The following is a 17185-nucleotide window of genomic DNA, read 5'->3' as shown; positions in this document are numbered from 1 at the left end:
AATGTTAGCTGGTGTTGTTCTGACAATTAACTCGTTCTGGTACGGTTCTCGGACGCTGCCTATTTTTTTAAGGAAACTATGGATCCAAACAAGATGCGTAAAGTCAGACAGGCAATGGCTCGCGCGAAGAAAGGAGGAGTAAACACCGCGGAAGGACCAACTGAGGACTGGAGTGCAGGCAGCGTGAAAAAACTTGTTAAAACTATTTCCCTGTGGTTAATAGGAAATGTAGTTTTGGTGGTAGTTTTGAAAATAGCTGCTGTAAAAAATAAAGCAAAGGAAGAAGGCATAATCCTCGCCTCAGTGTCCTTAATAGAATTGAAACTTACCTGTACTACAGCTAGGCAAATTTTCATTCGCAACACAACCTCCCCACGCTGCGCCTTCCTCAGCGTGGACATCCGCCCCCCGCTGAACAGTGCATCAGTGGCCACAGCTCATCTAGGTGGCACCTTTCTCAGTCTGTCTGCCCGTCACCGCGTTGGTGAAAGCTTCTTCCCTAAACCCAGTCACTCCCTGCTATCCCTTTGTCTACAGGGTTATTTCCTCCACAAATGACCCTTGTTCCCTCCAGGAAACTGCGAGATAACGGTGGTGACCAGCAGGTTTTCATTTACTCCTTATGCGACTCAATTTCAGTGTTCCTTTACATCCAGTAACCAGTGTTACATTTGCAGATAAGGCTGATGCAGCTGGACATCACCTAAGGCAGCCCAGTACATACACTGGAATATTTATCACCACGTAAATAAGCACCAAAGATGGATAGTCTGATACGAGAGTCAGTGTACCACCAGGAGCTTCATGTTATTAGCGGTCACTGAATGACAAACACAAAATCTCGAGTAGTCACATTTCATCACAAACAGAACCATGACCAAATAAGACATCACGACAAGGAAGGGACCAAGTGACAAACCAGATGAAACAAAAAAGACAAGTACAAAGTTAAGTGGGACAATTAATACTACTAAAATAAAGGCCTTTAGAGACTTTACCTGGAACGGATGCTTGCCAGTGGCTGGTTCGATCACTTTTAGTAGCTCTAACATTTTATCTACTGATGTTTAATATGGCTGGCAAGTTGCAAGCACAGAGATATTAAGCATAATCCTGCCTCTGTATCCTTGAAATAATCTAAACATTCCCTCCCAAAAGCAGGGCTTTTTTATTCACATGAAGCAACGGGTTAATAACCCCTTATTCCACTGTGGAGCAGTGTGGGTTTATTTACAAAATGACCATGGCTTTTATGGAAAAACATATCCTCGTTCCCTTGAATGACTATACAGCATATCAAGTTTTCCCTGCACTACTTTTTTATATTGAAACATGACTGGCTGTATACTTGCCTCGAATTAGGGCAGTTAAATCCAAACGGAAAGAAATTCAGGCTGCTCAAAGGTATACCTAGAACTGTAGCCTCAGTGATGTGGAAGAGATCTATGTAGAGCACAGGCCATAGGCTACCTTCATGCCACTTGTATTTTTCGGTTCCAACCATAATATAGTTAAGCTATGGGCACAGGAGAGTGCCTGAGAGACGATTTTACTCTCTAAAATGGACCATGGGCTGCTTTGACTTGTAATGGGGAAAGCTTGGCCTCTTGATTGGGGCTGCGGTTTGTATGTCACTCATGTAAAGCCAAAAACAAAGGAAGTAGTCGCAATTGTTTAATACAAGAGGCATGCATGGCAGTATAATAGGTTTGTTAAAGAGAATGCAACCACTTTTCACTCCAAGAAGAGCAAGGAAGAAATATCTATTTATAAAGCATTCCTGATAAGGAAAATGCTACTTACCAGTATGCATCTGTTCTTGGCATGTAGAGCTGCAGAGCCACACACTTAGGATAAGATCGCCATCTGGTGTTGGGCTCGGATGCTTGCAGGTTGTTGTTGTCTTCGGAAGAAGTCTTTTGGTCACGAGATAGGAGACTCCTCCCTTGGACTACAGTGAGCATGGGCATCCACTCCATCCTCAGATTGTTTTTCGCCATGATGGGAAATGATGGTGTGTAAGAATAAAGAAAGGATGTCCATGTGTAATGTCTAATTAAGACAATGCTGGAACAGATACAGGTCCCGGGGAGGTGGGTGGGCGTGTGTGGCTCTGCAGCTCTACATGCCAAAAACAGATGCATACTGGTAAGTAGCATATTCCGTTCGAGGCATATGAGCTGCGGATCACACACTTAGGATAGACTAAACAGCAGTGTCTCCACTAGCGGTGGTCACCTGTATCAGTTGCAGCAGTTTGGAATAAAGTTTCAAGGACAGCCTGACCCACAGAAGCTTGTTGTTTGGCTTGCACATCAACACAGTAATGTTTAGTGAAGGTGTGTGTTGTAGACCATGTGGCTACCTTATAAATATCTTCTAAGGGAATGTTTCCTAAGAAGGCCATGGAAGCCCCTATTTTGCGTGTGGAGTGCGCTCTAGGGGGAACTGTTAGAGGGCGTTTAGCTTTTTGGAAACATATTTGGATACATTTAACTATCCACCTGGCTATCCCTGATTTGGAAATGGGGTTGCCTTTATGTGGTGGAGAGAAAGCAACAAACAATTGTTTGGTTTTGCGGAAAGATTTGGTTCTGTCAATGTAATAAAGCAGGACTCTTAACATCTAAGGTATGAAGAGCTCTTTCAGCTACCGAGTCCGGATTTGGGAAGAACACTGGTAGCTCGACTGATTGGTTAAGATGGAATGGAGAAATGACTTTTGGCAGGAATTTTGGATTTGTTCTAAGAACCACTTTGTTACGATGTAGTTGTAGGAATGGTTCTTGTATGGTTAAAGCCTGGATTTCACTTACCCTTCGAAGGGATGTGATAGCAATAAGGAAAGCCACTTTCCATGTAAGGAATTGTAGTTCGCATTTATGCAGAGGTTCAAATGGGGACCCATGAGCCTAGTGAGAACAATATTTAGATTCCACACTGGAGAGGGTGGTAATCTGGGAGGAATAATCCTTTTAAGACCTTCCATGAAGGCTTTGATCGCAGGCACTTTAAATAGTGACAAGTGTTGTCGATTTTGTAAGTAGGCTGCTACTGCTGCTAGGTGGAGACGCAAGGATGAGTACACTAAATTACATCTTTGCAAGTGTAGTAAGTAGCAAATGATGTTCTGGATGGATGCATCCAGTGGGCGTATATCATTGTTAGTGCAGTAAATGGCAAATATTTTCCATTTTGCAGCGTAGCAGGCTCTATTAGTAGGCCGTCTGGCCTCTTTTATAATATTCATGCAGTCTGGTGGTAGGTTGAGGTAACCGAACTGTAGGACTTCAGGAGCCAGATCGCTAGGTTCAGTTGATGTGGATCGGGGTGTTTGATTTCTCCATGGTTCTGGGTTAATAAGGACGGGGAGAGGTGCCGTCTTTGGTGTGGAACTAGAGAGTTCCAGCAGTTTTGTGAACCAGGGTTGACGTGCCCATGTGGGAGCTACTAGTATCAGCTTGAGAGACTGTTGCCTGAGCTTGCGTACCACGAATGGAATGAGTGGGAGAGGCGGAAAAGCGTACGCAAATCTGCCTGACCAGTTCATCCATATCGCATTGCCCTTCGACTGTGGGTGGGGAAACCTGGCGGCAAAGGTTGGGCATTTTGCGTTTGTGTGTCGCGAACAGGTCTATGTCTGGTTGGCCCCATTTTTTGGAAGAATGGGAGTAGGACTTGTGGGTGTAATTCCCATTCGTGGATCTGTTGGGTTTGTCGACTCAACAAATCGGCAATCTGATTGTGAACTCCTGGAAGGTGTTCTGCTAGCAGGTAGATGTTCTGGGGAATTGCCCATCTCCAAATGTTCTGTGCGAGCTGGGACAGTTGGAGAGAATGTGTGCCTCCTTGTTTCTGTATGTAATACATGGCTGTCATGTTGTCCGTCCGGATGAGGACGGTTTTGTTCTTTAGATGTAATTGGAATGATTTCAATGCTAGGAACACTGCCAGTAGTTCCAAGTAATTGATATGGAGCACTTTTTGTTGAGTGGTCCATTTGCCCTGAGTGGTGTGTCCTAGGAGATGGGCTCCCCACCCTGTGAGAGATGCGTCGGTTGTCAGCACTATCTGTGGAAGAGGCTCTAAGAACGGCTGCCCTTTGGACAGGTTTATGGTGTTCCACCATTTTAGTGAGCGATGTGAGCGACTGTCCACTAACACCAGATCCGTAAGTTGTCCGTGAGCCTGGTTCCACTGACGTGCTAGACATTCTTGCAAGGGATGCATTTGAAGTCGTGCATAAGGCACAATGAAGATGCATGACGCCATACCTATGAGTTGCATGAACACTCTTGCTGGGAGAGTGTTGGGATTGAAATTTTAAGATGAGAGCTTGTATATTGGCTATCCTGGCTGGGCTGGGATAAGCTATGGCCTTGGAGGTATTTATGGTGGCTCCCAGATATTGATGTATGTGGGAGGGTTGTAGTTGAGATTTGGGATAATTGATGGTGAATCCCAAGTTGTGTAAAATTTGAGTAAAATTTGAATAGTTTGGTGAGTGTGTAGAACGCATTTGTTGAATGAATTGGCTTTTATGAGCCAATCGTCGAGATATGGGAAGACATGAATTTGTTGTCTCCTGAGATGCGCTGCTACTACTGCTAGGCATTTGGTGAATACTCTGGGCGCAGTTGTCACTCCGAATGGGAGGACAGTGAACTGATAGTGTTGCCCGTCTACCAGGAATCTTTGATATTTCCTGTGAGCAGGGTGCATGGGAATGTGAAAATAGGCTTCCTTGAGATCTAGTGTGGCAAGGAAATCGCCTTTCTGTAATAGTGGAAGCACTTGTTGAAGAGTGATCATATGAAAATGATCTGAGTGTATGTACCGATTTAGGAGTCTGAGGTCGTGTATGGGTCTTAACGCCGCGTCCTTCTTGGGGATTAGGAAGTATAGAGAGTATACCCCTGTGCCCTGATGTTGGAAGGGAACTGGCTCTATTGCGTGTTTTTGAAGCAAGGAGAGAACCTCTTGCTTGAGGAGTGTAAGATGGTATGGCGACATGGAACGCTGTTTGGGTGGTATATGTGGGGGGGGGGGGGGGGGTATTTGTGAGTTCCAGGCAGTAACCATACTGGATAATTTGTCTTACCCACTTGTCTGTTGTAATGGAATTCCAGACAGGTAGGAACTGTTTGAGTCTTTCCCGACTGGAGTGGAATGGTCTGGGGGGAGTGGAAGATAGTCACTGTTTAGTGGCGGGGGAGGTACGAGTGTTGGTATTGCCTCGACCTCGTCCCTTGGTGTTGTTTCCCCTATATCCTCCTCTAAAATATCCTCTATTGGGGGATGTTTGTGTAGAGGTTTTGAACGTGGAGGAGGGGTCTGCTCCAATATTTTTGGATGCTCCTCTATAGAAGGAGCGTCGAAAGGAGCCACGTGGTTGTGGAGACTGCAATGCTCCCATGGACTTAGCAGTCTCGGTGTCTTTCTTCATTTTTTCAAGTGCAGTATCTACTGCTGGTCCAAACAGTTGCTCTTGGTTAAATGGTTGGCTAAGTATGGTACTTTGTACTTCTGGCTTAAAGCCTGAAATACGTAGCCATGCATGGCGTCTAAAAAGTACGCTTGTATTGATTGCTCTAGAGGCAGTGTCTGCGGCGTCACGTGCACATTTAATTGAGGCATTTGAGATGAGCTTTCCCTCTTGTATAAGGTCGTTTGCCTGGGTGTTGTATGAGATCTTCTAACTGATCATAGTGAGCCCTATCATAGCGTGCCAATAGGGCTTGTGTGTTGGCAATACGCCAATGGTTAGCTGCTTGTGCTGCTACTCTTTTGCCCGAGGCTTCTAATAGTTTGGATTCTTTGTCTGGGGGCGGTGCATCTCCTGTTGTTTGGGAGTTAGCCCGCTTCGTTGCGTTGGAAACCACCAAAGAATCCAGTGGGAGCTGTCCTTTAATATAAGAAGGATCTTCTGGGGCAGGTCTATATTTTTTTCTCAATTCGAGGGTTAAGTACCCTGGCCCGTACGGGGTCCTTAAAAACTTCTGTGGCGTGTTTTATGACCCCTTTAATCATAGGTAAAATTTGAACTGATTTCTGAGACTGCTCAAAAGTGTCTAAAAGGAAGTCTTCCTCGGGTGCATCAGAGTGCATTGTGACGCCATGGTAAAGTGCTGCTCTGTGTACTAGTTGTCCAAACCCCAGGTGGTCATCTGGAGGTGAGGGTTTTGAAGGGTATGTAGTAGGATCAGGTATATCAGGCAGAGGGTAAGCCCAGTTGTCTAATGGTACAATATCCGGATTTGTGAAAGGATCATTAAGATCATTAAGATCATCCGGATCACCCCCTCCCCCTAGGTCATCATCATTATCCTGTGGAGGTGGTGTATGTGAAGGAGATGGTAGAGGTAATGGTGGTGGAGGCAGAGGGGGTGGGGTAAGAGGTCGTACAGGAGAGGAAGGAGGAATGGGTGAGGTGGCCGAGTCCTTCTTCTTTACAGGAGTGGAGAAGGTGTTGTGTCTAGCTTCCTTTTCTTACATGGCACAGCAGTGACATGTCCAGTTTTTGGATTAATATAGATCCTTTTTTGCGTTGGATCTGGGTGGAAAAGTTCTTGGTCTGCAGGAACAGACTTTGGCGCCGATTTTTTCGGTTCCGATCTATGTTTTGGGTGATCGGTAGAGTCTTTAGGAGGTGTAGTATAGACCTTAGCCGGTTGTTTCGGTACTCATGAGGGTTTCGGTGCCGATGAAGGTTTCGGTGCCGAAATGGAGTCTTTAAGCTTGGGAGCTTTCGGTGCCGGTTTGTCTATGGGCCTCGATGGTTTTGGTGCCAAAGGTGCCGGAGCCGGCTTCGGTGCCGAGAGGTCTTGTGTCTTCGGTGCCGAAGGTGCTGGGGGTACAATAATATGTGGTTTGCTCGGGCCCGAGCCACCTGATGGCTTGTATTTCTTCGGAGCCGAGCCCGAAGGCGGGACTTCTGAAGGTTGTTTTCGGTCGAGACTGGGGCCAGCTGGCGAAGTCTTGACCAATGCCATTTTTGGAGGGGTTGGGGTAGGGGCATCGGTACTCACGCGTTGCCCCGGAGTAATGGGGTCGTCGGAGTCGTCTGCTTCTGATATAATTTGAAGTTCCTCAGAATCTTCTTCCGGGACATCGGGGCCCCCAAAGATGTCCTCTGGTTCCGGAGCTGGTCTGTGTGCCATGATATGGCGTCGAGCTCTTCGATCCCGAATGGTCTTCTTGGATCGGAATGCGGCGCAGGCTGGACAGCTGGACTCGTCGTGTTCCGGTGACAGGCACAGGTTGCAGACCTTGTGATGGTCACTGTGCGGGAATTTTGCTCCACATTGGGGGCATTTTTTAAAACTGTGTCCTTTCCATGAGCCGCAGGCCTCACGGTGCGGATAGGTTTAATCGCCCGCGTCGACGTTCGGAACCGGCCCGATGAATTCGATGTCGAGTAAAGGTGTATCGATGAAAATTAAAAGTTTTTCGCTTCGAAAAGCTTGGTTTAGAAGTTTTCTACCGGAGTGGAACAGTTTCATCCGAACCCAACGGCAGAAAAAAACTATCTGAGGATGGAGTGGATGGCCATGCACACTGTAGTCCAAGAGAGGAGTCATCTATCTCGTGACCAAAAGACTTCTTCCGAAGACGACAACAACCTGCAAGCATCCAAGCCCAACACCAGATGGTGATCTTATCCTAAGTGTGTGATCTGCAGCTCATATGCCTCGAACACAGAATTTTCGGTCATTTTGGAAATGAGATAAAGGTCTTAAAAATGATCACTGACTGTCCTAATCTGTACAACCTCTTCTCCCCACCCAGTAAGGTCCGGAACTGCAGAAAGCTGTGATGTTTGAGCTGTTTAGCTATTATTACAACTATACACAAACTCTGTTTCAGAATCATGAGTCTAGTAACGGAGCACCTCAAATTTTTGCTTGCATGACTTCTGCCAAGTAAAATGTGGTGAAAATCAGCACACATTCAGAGTGTTCCCTCCTGGAAATGGTGAAAATAAGAAGTTTCACCAGGTCACCTCCCTCTCCCCCCATTAGGCCCGAATCTCTGAATGGTGCAGTACTGCATACGTGGTAAAGACCGCAGCCAGAGGAACCCGTGTTTGCCAAATGCACAATAACCATACAAGATTGGGCGCAACACATAATGAGCCCTCAAGTGTATTCTGCATCCTGGTGTAGATCTATTTTAAAAACAATTTGCTTCAATCTCATTAGTTTTCAATCAAAAAACATTTTATTACCCTGATAAGCTAGTGATGATAGGAGGCGAGACGGGAGACGGCCCGGGCAATGGCAACTAGGGTTGCGGGCTGATTATATTGTACCGCTTGCGGGGTTTGGCCAAGCCACTCATCGACCCCTGCCTCGGGGTACCGGGACTGGAGCCGGTGCTGCGGCCCAGACTGGGGGGGTTGGGGGGGTGGGGGGGAGGCTCAGGGGCACAGCAACTGAGCCATGCGTCAGTGGGCATAAGATGGGGGCCACACACTGCTTGGCCTCGAAACAGAACCTCTAGGGCCTGGCCTGAGAAGTCAAAGGAGCGAGCAATGCAATGCAGCTTGCCCCTCCGCGGTATCAGCATACGATCCTGGTGAGTCCTGCCACAGACCACCTGGTTCAGTGCTGCTGGCAGCACACACTGGCCCGCTGCCTGGCAATCAATATGGCATTGGTAGCACCACACGCCTTGGACAGTGTACCGCCAACAAAGGACCTGGCTGAAACAGTGTGTGGTGTGCTCAGGGCTGAGCAAGAATTGCCACGCTGCAACTCGAGACCACCACAGGGCCCACTAACAGTCGGGGTGCAGGCGCGCTCGCTGGCCTCTGTCTCAGAAAGAAGTGTGCCCTCAGAGCCCTGTATCTAGTTGCACATGCTACTAGTAATAAATGCTATAAAATTGGATTAATTCTGAACTGCCTGCTGTGGCCCTGTAGTGTGAGAACTGTGCAGTCCCGCAGTCTCTCTCTGCTCAGTTTGAACAATGAGGCGTTAGCACACCTAGTGTAGTGTAATTGAGCAGAGGAGTACGGTGCCTGTGCAAGTTGACTAGTGCTGCATGCAATTCGCCTGCTTATAGCGCCGAGAGGGGCGTCACATGCCAGGCTAAACAACGATCTCTCGAGAACCTGGCCATCCTGACCAGTTTAACAGTACCATCAGGTAACAAAGGCACTAGGTCAGCGCCCATTAATTTCTGGTGCATTGTAGCAGTTTTAAGTTCTTATTAAAGTTCCTCATTACTCATATGGGTTTAATTTCTGATATTGATAGGTTTCCCTCATCTTCATTTCTTGATTTTGCACGCGAGAAAGTGTCACTCAGTCGTTAAAACGTCACTCATAATTACACAAATTATGAAAATATCACACCTAGCAATCTAAAACCTTGCCAGCTATGCTTCCAGCCATTACATGTAATAAAATATGTTGGGATGCAAGATAAGACAATAAAGGCAACATTTGCTTGCAACTTCAGTCTAACATTTTGTGTAAAAGGAAAAACACAGAGGGTACTTGCCTGTGATAGGAATGGTAACATTGTACTGAAGAGTGACAAAAAGGACAGCTGCTTTAGCTGAAATCTGAAAAAGAAAATTGCAAAGTTATTAACCAAATTAATGTGCTGCATTAAAAACATAAAACTCTACAAGAAAATAAGCATTACTCGGGGCAGCATCACAGCACTATTTTACACACCATGCCACCTAGGTTTGGACCCAGCCATATGCAAATCAGCCATGACTCTGCTTCTCGTAAACAGTTCGGCCCGAACTGACAGGCCAGGTCCTCCATGAACCTACTAACACAAGCAACCCAGGACCGGTTTCCTCCTTATTAGGGCTAGTCAGCCTGGCATAGATTGGCTCCAGAGACACAGTGAAATAAGGGTGAAACTGGTGTGTAAAGGAAGGAGTATGGTGAAAAATGAACTCACCTTAATGGACTAATTTCATGAGGTACTGCCTGGCATAATGCATTAGGAAAGTTTGCTATTTAAATTTATTTGTGTAGCTCTTCTCCAAGTTTCCTGCCATTTAATGTGACAATTATTACGAATGCACCATTCTTCCCACAAGTTGTGGGGAGACCTCAAATGGAGTGGGAACACTGGTACCTAATATTTCTAGCATGCGTCTTTCACAAGGGGATTGAATGTACTCTTGAAAGGAAACTGTCTTTATTAGAGCATTTTCTAGGGGTTGGTTTGAAGGAGTGTAAAAATCTATCACCTTCAGAGAATGATGAAACTATTGATGACATTGAGGCAACTGAAAATGAGATCTGTGAAGAAATTCAATTACAGTGAAAAGGTTCAAATACTACTAAGGTTCACAAAGGGAATATGAGTCTGTCGAGTAATAGGCTTCAACCCAATGGGTCTTGCATCGTGAACTTAATATGAAACTATTACTTATGACCAATATTTGAGGGACCAAGCAGTGATGAAAAGTAAAAAAAAACAAAAAAAAAAAAATCAAGAAAGAATTTGTGAGGCTACAGAGATGATACGGAATACTACTATGAACAATGCCATGGTCATTCAACAATTGAAAAAATGTGTGCATGAAATTAGAGGCCAAGGTAGAACAAACATGAATGATATTAGGAAAAATTAAACATCAGGCGTCAGAGTTGTGAAGATTTAGGTCAGAAAGAGCAAGGGTTAAGGAGACCGAGAAAAGGTAACCCGTGTTGTGTTATAGATGTGGTAGCTTCTACCATGTTGGGAACTTAAAAGAATTTCCAGCGACTGATAAGATTTGGGTCTACACTCTGGGACTCTATGAACTTACTCATATCACTTTCACCTCCTCTAATTCGCCTTCATGACCTATCTGACATTCCCAAACTGACCCACCAGGCTCGCCGCTTGCTTGTCATTGCCCTTACAGTTGCCAAATGAATTTTACAGCATTGGCGTTCTCCAAAATTGCAGTTACATGAGGAATGGCTCATGGAGATGTGCAAGAATGTGTCATGTGAAAGGGTCATTTACAACTTAATGGACAAAGCAGATATTTTTCTGGTTATATGGTCCCCCCTTTTTTACAGCTTATCCGCCTCCATAATTTGCATTAATTCACATGGATTTTGAAGTCTTCCACATCACTATTATTGTGCCACTTTTCTCCACCCACCTTTATTATTCTACTTGGACTTTGCCAAACGGGTTTATCTTCACTGTTTTGTAGTTTAGTCTCCCCCCCACCCCCCTTCCCTCTCTCATCTACTTCCTTTCCTCTCCTTACTTTTTTCCTTCTATAACTTATTCTATCACTCCTTTCTCCATCTTTTCTGAAATATTGTAAATAAATATTGTTCGTTATTGGTGCATGTATCACAATTCACATCGGTTACTCAATATGAAAATAAGCTGGACTTGCATGTCACTATTTGTTATTGCTAAATTCTTAATTTTTACTCAAAATAATTACTACACAAAAAAAGATTTGTAATCAACGTAAAAATAAAAAGGTCACTTCGGAAGACTGTGCAAGGTTAATGTTGGGAACAAAGTCAACTGTGTTACAGAATGAAAAATTTCCTAGCTACCGTAACGGAAAGTTTCAATTCTATTAAGGACTCGGAGGCGAGGATTATGCTTTACTTTCTTTACTTTCAAGATAGCAGCCATTTTAAAGTCAACAAACAACAAGTGTTCCCATGATGCATCAGGAAAAACAAAAAACAGAGTGTCCACATCTAGAACGTCTCCAGTTCTATGGTCCAACCACCGGTTCCCTGACGTGCAGGTAGTCCCCTTTCACTGTTTAGCCTCCCTCTTTCGTTGCTGTAGGCCAGCCAGCATGGGTCCTTAGGAATCTTGTTTCCCAGAATCTCCTGAAACGCAAAAAAGAATACAAGCGGAAGTCGTGTCTAAGGTTTAGCCTGCAAGGCAAACAACGCTCAACAGAAATATCATCAGGAAGATGTCTTAATAAACAACAAGTCAAAATTCAGAATCATGAAACACTTTACTTACTCCAATATGGGGAGGGAAGGAATCAAAGAAGGAAGCTTTGTACCCTGGGTGGGATAATCCTCGCCTCCGAGTCCTTAATAGAATTGAAACTTTCCGTTACGATAGCTAGGAAATTTTTCATTCTATGTCAGGACCGGAGGCGAGGATTATGCTCGTTTAAAGCTTGCTCACCACCAAATGAGACATATCAAGGATTGGTTTAAAATAAAACCGTTTAAAGGTGGAATCGGAAGACCAATCCGCAGCATTCAGAATGTCTTCCAGACAAGCGCCCAGGGTAAAAGCCTTAGAGGCAATCGCACCTCTGGCCGAGTGTGCCCCAAAAATTGGCAGGTCAATGCCTGCCTCTTGCATTACCCACCGTACCAAACGGGCAATGGTGGGAGAAGAAACCGCCTTATGAGGTTTCCGAAGTGAAATGAGCAGTTGTCGTTCCCCGGGGGAACGAAACTCCTCCGACATCTCCTGATATGCCCTAAGGCAAGATACCACACACACCTTCGGGGACTCTGGGAAAGCCGGGTAGGAGATAGAACGCGTTCCACACTTAGTCCGCCTATGGATCGTAAAGATGACCCCATCGGGGGAGAATATCCGACTGGTGACATCCAGAGCTCTAACATCAGAAACTCTCCTGCATGAAATAAGGCAGAGCAGCATCGCTAGTTTGGATGATAGCTCTTTCCTCGAGAGGAACCTATTTGGTTGCCATGACAAAAACAAGTTCAACACTTGGTTAACATCCCACAAGTGGGAATACCGTGGCTCCGGGGTAGCGAGAGGCGGATTCCTCGAAGCAGGCGACAGACCAGGGGGTGCTCCCCCACCAGGTAACCTTCCAGTATGCCGTGGCCCGCGGAGATAGCCGAACGGAAGGTATTGATGGTTCTGTAAGCCAAACCTTCCTCCGCCAGGGAGGACAAAAAAATTCAAAATGGAAGTCACATCAGTTGCCACGGGATTGAAACCCCGTCGCTCACACCAACCACACCATCGTCTCCCAGAGGAGCGGTATCGTTTGATCGTGCTGTCGGTCCAGGCTTTCGACATGAACTTCTCAGCTGCTCCCGAAAGGCCTGGGACCGCCCAGCGTCACCTGTAATCCTCCAAGCCATAAGGGCCAGTCCGCCCTGCTGTATCAACGGATGGGGGACTCTGTCCGGATTGAGCAGAAGCGTTGGAAATAGGGGGAGTGGGATTGGAGAATCCCAGGAAAGTTCCAGAAGAACTGGAAACCAGACTTGAGACCTCCAGATCGGAGTGACAAGGACCACGTCCGCCGACTGACACCGCACCTGGGCGGAAACCCTCGTGATCATAGCAAATGGGGGAAAGGCATACCCCCTCTCGATCTGCCAATCCTGCAGAAATAAATCCGTTTGCGCTGCTAGGGGATCCGGTCTCCAACTGAAAAACCGGGGCAGCTGGAAGTCCAGGCGAGAGGCGAAGAGGTCCGCTGAAAAGGGACCCCAAAGGGACTGGAAGATGCATCCGGGAGTCCTTGCAGATCTTCAAAGACTGCTGTCGTGAAGATGCAGAGATTGATAATCTGCCACTGGTTGTCCCGACTGGGGAGCTATTCCGCCGTTACCGACACAGGATGGTCCAGACAATACTTCCAGAAATTCGCTGCCATGTCTGACAGTGCTCTGGAGCGTGTACCCCCAAGATGGTTTATGTACCGGACGGCTGTTATATTGTCCATTTTGAGTAGGACGAGAGAGCGGACCGACTCCTTGGTCCAGCACTGGATCGCAAAGGACCCCGCTAGGAGCTCCAGGCAGTTGATGTGCAACTGTTGTTCTGAAGGAGACCACACACCGCCGGTAGCGAAGTCGCCACACCGCACGCCCCAGCCTGATCTGCTGGCGTCGGACTCGATAACAATATCCAGTGCCGAACCAAAAATCGTGCGGCCATTCCAGGCCTCCATGTTGGATAGCCACCATTGAATCTCCCCTTTGGCCTCTGCCGAGAGCGGTACTTTCCGTGAATAGAACAGGCCCCGTCGTAGGTGTTGCGCTTTGAGGCGCTGTAAGGCTCTGTAGTGGAGAGGGCCTGGATAAATGGCCTGGATAGACGCCGACAAGAGGCCCACCAAGCGGGCTATCTGTCTGAGGGAGAGCTGATGTTGAGTAAGCGCTCTCCGCAGCTGGTGACGGATCTTCGTCATCTTCCGAGCAGGAAGGCTGAGCGTAGCGTCCACCGAATCGATGGTGAACCAGAGAAAAATCACTTTTTGGGAGGGGACGAGCGTTGATTTCACCTCGTTAATTATGAAACCCAGACTCTGGAGTAAATTGACCTTCGTCTGGAGATGACGAGACAGGATTGCTGGACATTGTGCCATCAGCAAAATGTCGTCCAGGTAGACTAGGAGACGCATTCTGGACGCGCGTAGGCATTCGATGACCGGGCGCAGCACCTTGGTGAAACACCAAGCAGCCGAGGAAAGTCCGAAAGGAAGAGTGGTGAACTCGAAGACCATGTCCCCCCAAAGAAACTGTAGGAACCTCCGGTGAGGAGGGAAGATCGGGATGGTCAGATACGCATCCTTCAGATCCAGGTGCGCCAGCCAATCGTTGGGCCGGAGGAGATCGCGAAGAAGATGGATGCCTTCCATCTTGAAGTGACGGTAAACCAGCCACTCGTTGAAATCGCGCAGATTGATCACGGGTCTCTGCCCTCCATCCGCCTTGTCTACCAAAAAGAGGTTGCTGAGGAACCCTCAAGAATGGAGTGTGGTCTGAACCACCGCCCCTTTGCGCAAGAGACTGTACCTCTAGATCTACTAAGGCGGAGTTCTCTGCCGAGAAAACTAGGGGGCGTGGCGGAGCCTTCTGAAAAGGTTCCCCGTTGAACTCGATATGAAATCCCCGGACAGTCTGGAGCACCCAAGCGTCGCCCGTGACAGAAGTCCAAGCCTGGAGAAAATGCACCAGTCGGCCCTCCACTTTTAGTTGGGAAGAAGGGAGAACACTAACCGGAAGAACTGGAGACGCCTCCGCCTCTGCCACCGCGGTTCTTCCCCCGCCGCCCTTGTGTCAGGTAGAAATTCCCGAATCTGGCCTGGTCCTGGTATCCCGACTGGTTGGAGCCTCCTTTCTGCTGGTTTGGTCGGCTGGACGAGCGGCCCTGCCTCGACCGGCCCCTCTGAAATCCCGTGGGCGAAAGACTTCACAGATGGAGGATTGCGCCCTATCCAGAGTAGTGAAGGTATTCACGAAGGGCCCAAGCTCTTTCATGAAAGGCTCACCAAAGAGGCCGCCCTGGGCAACCGGGCCCGCCTCGGAGTCTGCTAGGTCCCACAGCTTGGGATCCACCTTGATCAACAGGGACCTTTGTCGCTCCGTCAACAATGCACAGTTTGCGTTCCCCAAGAAAATGACCACGCGTTGGGCCCAAGAAGAGAGGTTATCTGGAGATATTAGGGCCCCTGACGACTTAGCCTCTTCGGCCATATCCAGTATCTTGGTGATAGGCCCGAGGATATCCAACAGCTTATCCTGACATGCCCGCCAGGATCTATCGTATTCCCTTTTTGGGGTCCTTAATACATTTCTGCAGAAACGTCGCCTACCGTGGGTCAATTTCCGGAGTCGCCGCAACCTTGTCCTCTAATGACGGCCGCGGACACACTGCCCTAAGGCAATTACACACAGAGGCCTCCAATGGTCGTCGTATGCGACTGGCTACATACTGGGCCACCTTGTCGCAGGGCGCCCAGTCTGAGGACCTAGGATGCAAAATATCCTCAGGATCAAGCATATCCGCACAGAGGTTCTGGGGACCCGCGCCCGAATCCAACGCAGCGGACTCAAGCTGCGGCAAACCGCAAGGACGGGAAGGCCCAGCACCATCGTCGATCCCTTGATTCGAAACTCCTGGGTTAGGTGCCGCCGGGGGGGGATCTATTGGCCAAGAACGCCTAATTGAGACGGGCGAAGGCGTCCATGTCCACTCCAGTCTCCTTTACCCGCTTAACGGGCGGAGGAAGGGTATCTTCGCTCGGTGTATTGGAAGGTTGAGACGCTGGAAGCGCATGAGCTGCTCTAGCCAACCTGTCGCAATTTAAATCAATCCTGCGTGAGAGGCGGTCCTCCAAAGGAGCCATGGCGTGCTCCACCGCCTTATGAATGGAGGAATCAACGGCGTCGTAGAAGTCATCGTCCCATTGTAGCGCCGAAAGGGGATCTGCATCCCATTGCTCCTCCTGGTCATCCAGGTAAGTAGCGTCATCGTAGGCCTCCATTGTAGAGACACATGGAGCAATAGGCTCCAAGGGTAGAGCTCCAGACTACGGGACAAGTGTAAGCCTTGACGGAGGGTCTCTCTGTGAAGCGAAGGCTGGGTGTCAGCCAAGTCAGGGCAAGAAACTCTTGCGTGTAGGCGCTAAGCCTTGACACCCAACAGCCCTGGTGCAAAGGATGAACGGGCAGCCTGTCTTGTCACTGGGTCTCTGCAGGATTCCCCACAAATACAGACTCTTGCGGGAGCGTAGGAATTTGGCCCAAGTACAGATCCCCACGACTGGGTGCACTCCACCACAGTGTGAAACAACTTTACAGACCTTGTAATAGGCGTTCAGGGGGTGTAAATGCAAAAACATCTGCTCAGAGGCAAGTACAGACCGTAATAACGGCGTCTGACAGGCAGGGGCTCACTCGTTGCTACGCGTTCCGAGATTCAAACGCGCGGAATGCTCTGAACGCAAGCAGCGACGACAGCGCACAGACGCGCCCTCTAGCGGTGATCGAGAAGCATCGCGAGCCGCACCACAGATGTAGCCGCTAGGGAGGAACACTCCCACGGCCCCACAGCGAGTCAGCCGAGTAGCGGCTGACTCTCGAGCTCACCAATAATTTATGCCGGCAAAAGCTTTGAAGACGCGCCCGAGAAAAACGGAGTTCAATGACAGAAGGCGTGAACGCTCCGGTGAGGAAATGGTAATTAACCGTACGCGCTGGAAGCGGCTGTCGAGAGCAACGCGCGTTATCCAGAAACTAACCTTCATAGGCAAGTACAAAGTGCTCGCAATAGGAGCCAATTACAAGCAAAATAGCACATTATAAAATAAGATACAAAATGAGAGAAGAAAAATATGACTCATCTTAGGCTGCAGCAGCAAAGAAAGAGGGAGGCTAAACAGTGAAATGGGACTACCTGCACATCAGGGAACCAGTGGTTGGACCATAGAGCTGGAGACGTTTTAG

The 17185-nt window shown here is 47.9% G+C and overlaps 1 protein-coding gene across 1 annotated transcript in view; it reads right to left on the bottom strand.

Moving 5' to 3' along the window:
- The window catches only part of TRAM1 (translocation associated membrane protein 1), a 201876-nt gene that overhangs the window by 141485 nt on the left and 43206 nt on the right, over nucleotides 1-17185 (bottom strand). Inside the window, exon 2 of the mRNA XM_085605459.1 lies at nucleotides 9507-9570. Coding sequence (XP_085461585.1) covers nucleotides 9507-9570 — 64 coding nt within the window. The remainder of the gene's footprint in view (nucleotides 1-9506; nucleotides 9571-17185) is intronic.

Source organism: Triturus cristatus, chromosome 5_1 (assembly GCF_964204655.1).
Source record: "Triturus cristatus chromosome 5_1, aTriCri1.1, whole genome shotgun sequence".
Taxonomy (NCBI): Eukaryota; Metazoa; Chordata; class Amphibia; order Caudata; family Salamandridae; genus Triturus; species Triturus cristatus.
This window is presented reverse-complemented; position numbering and strand designations above follow the sequence as displayed.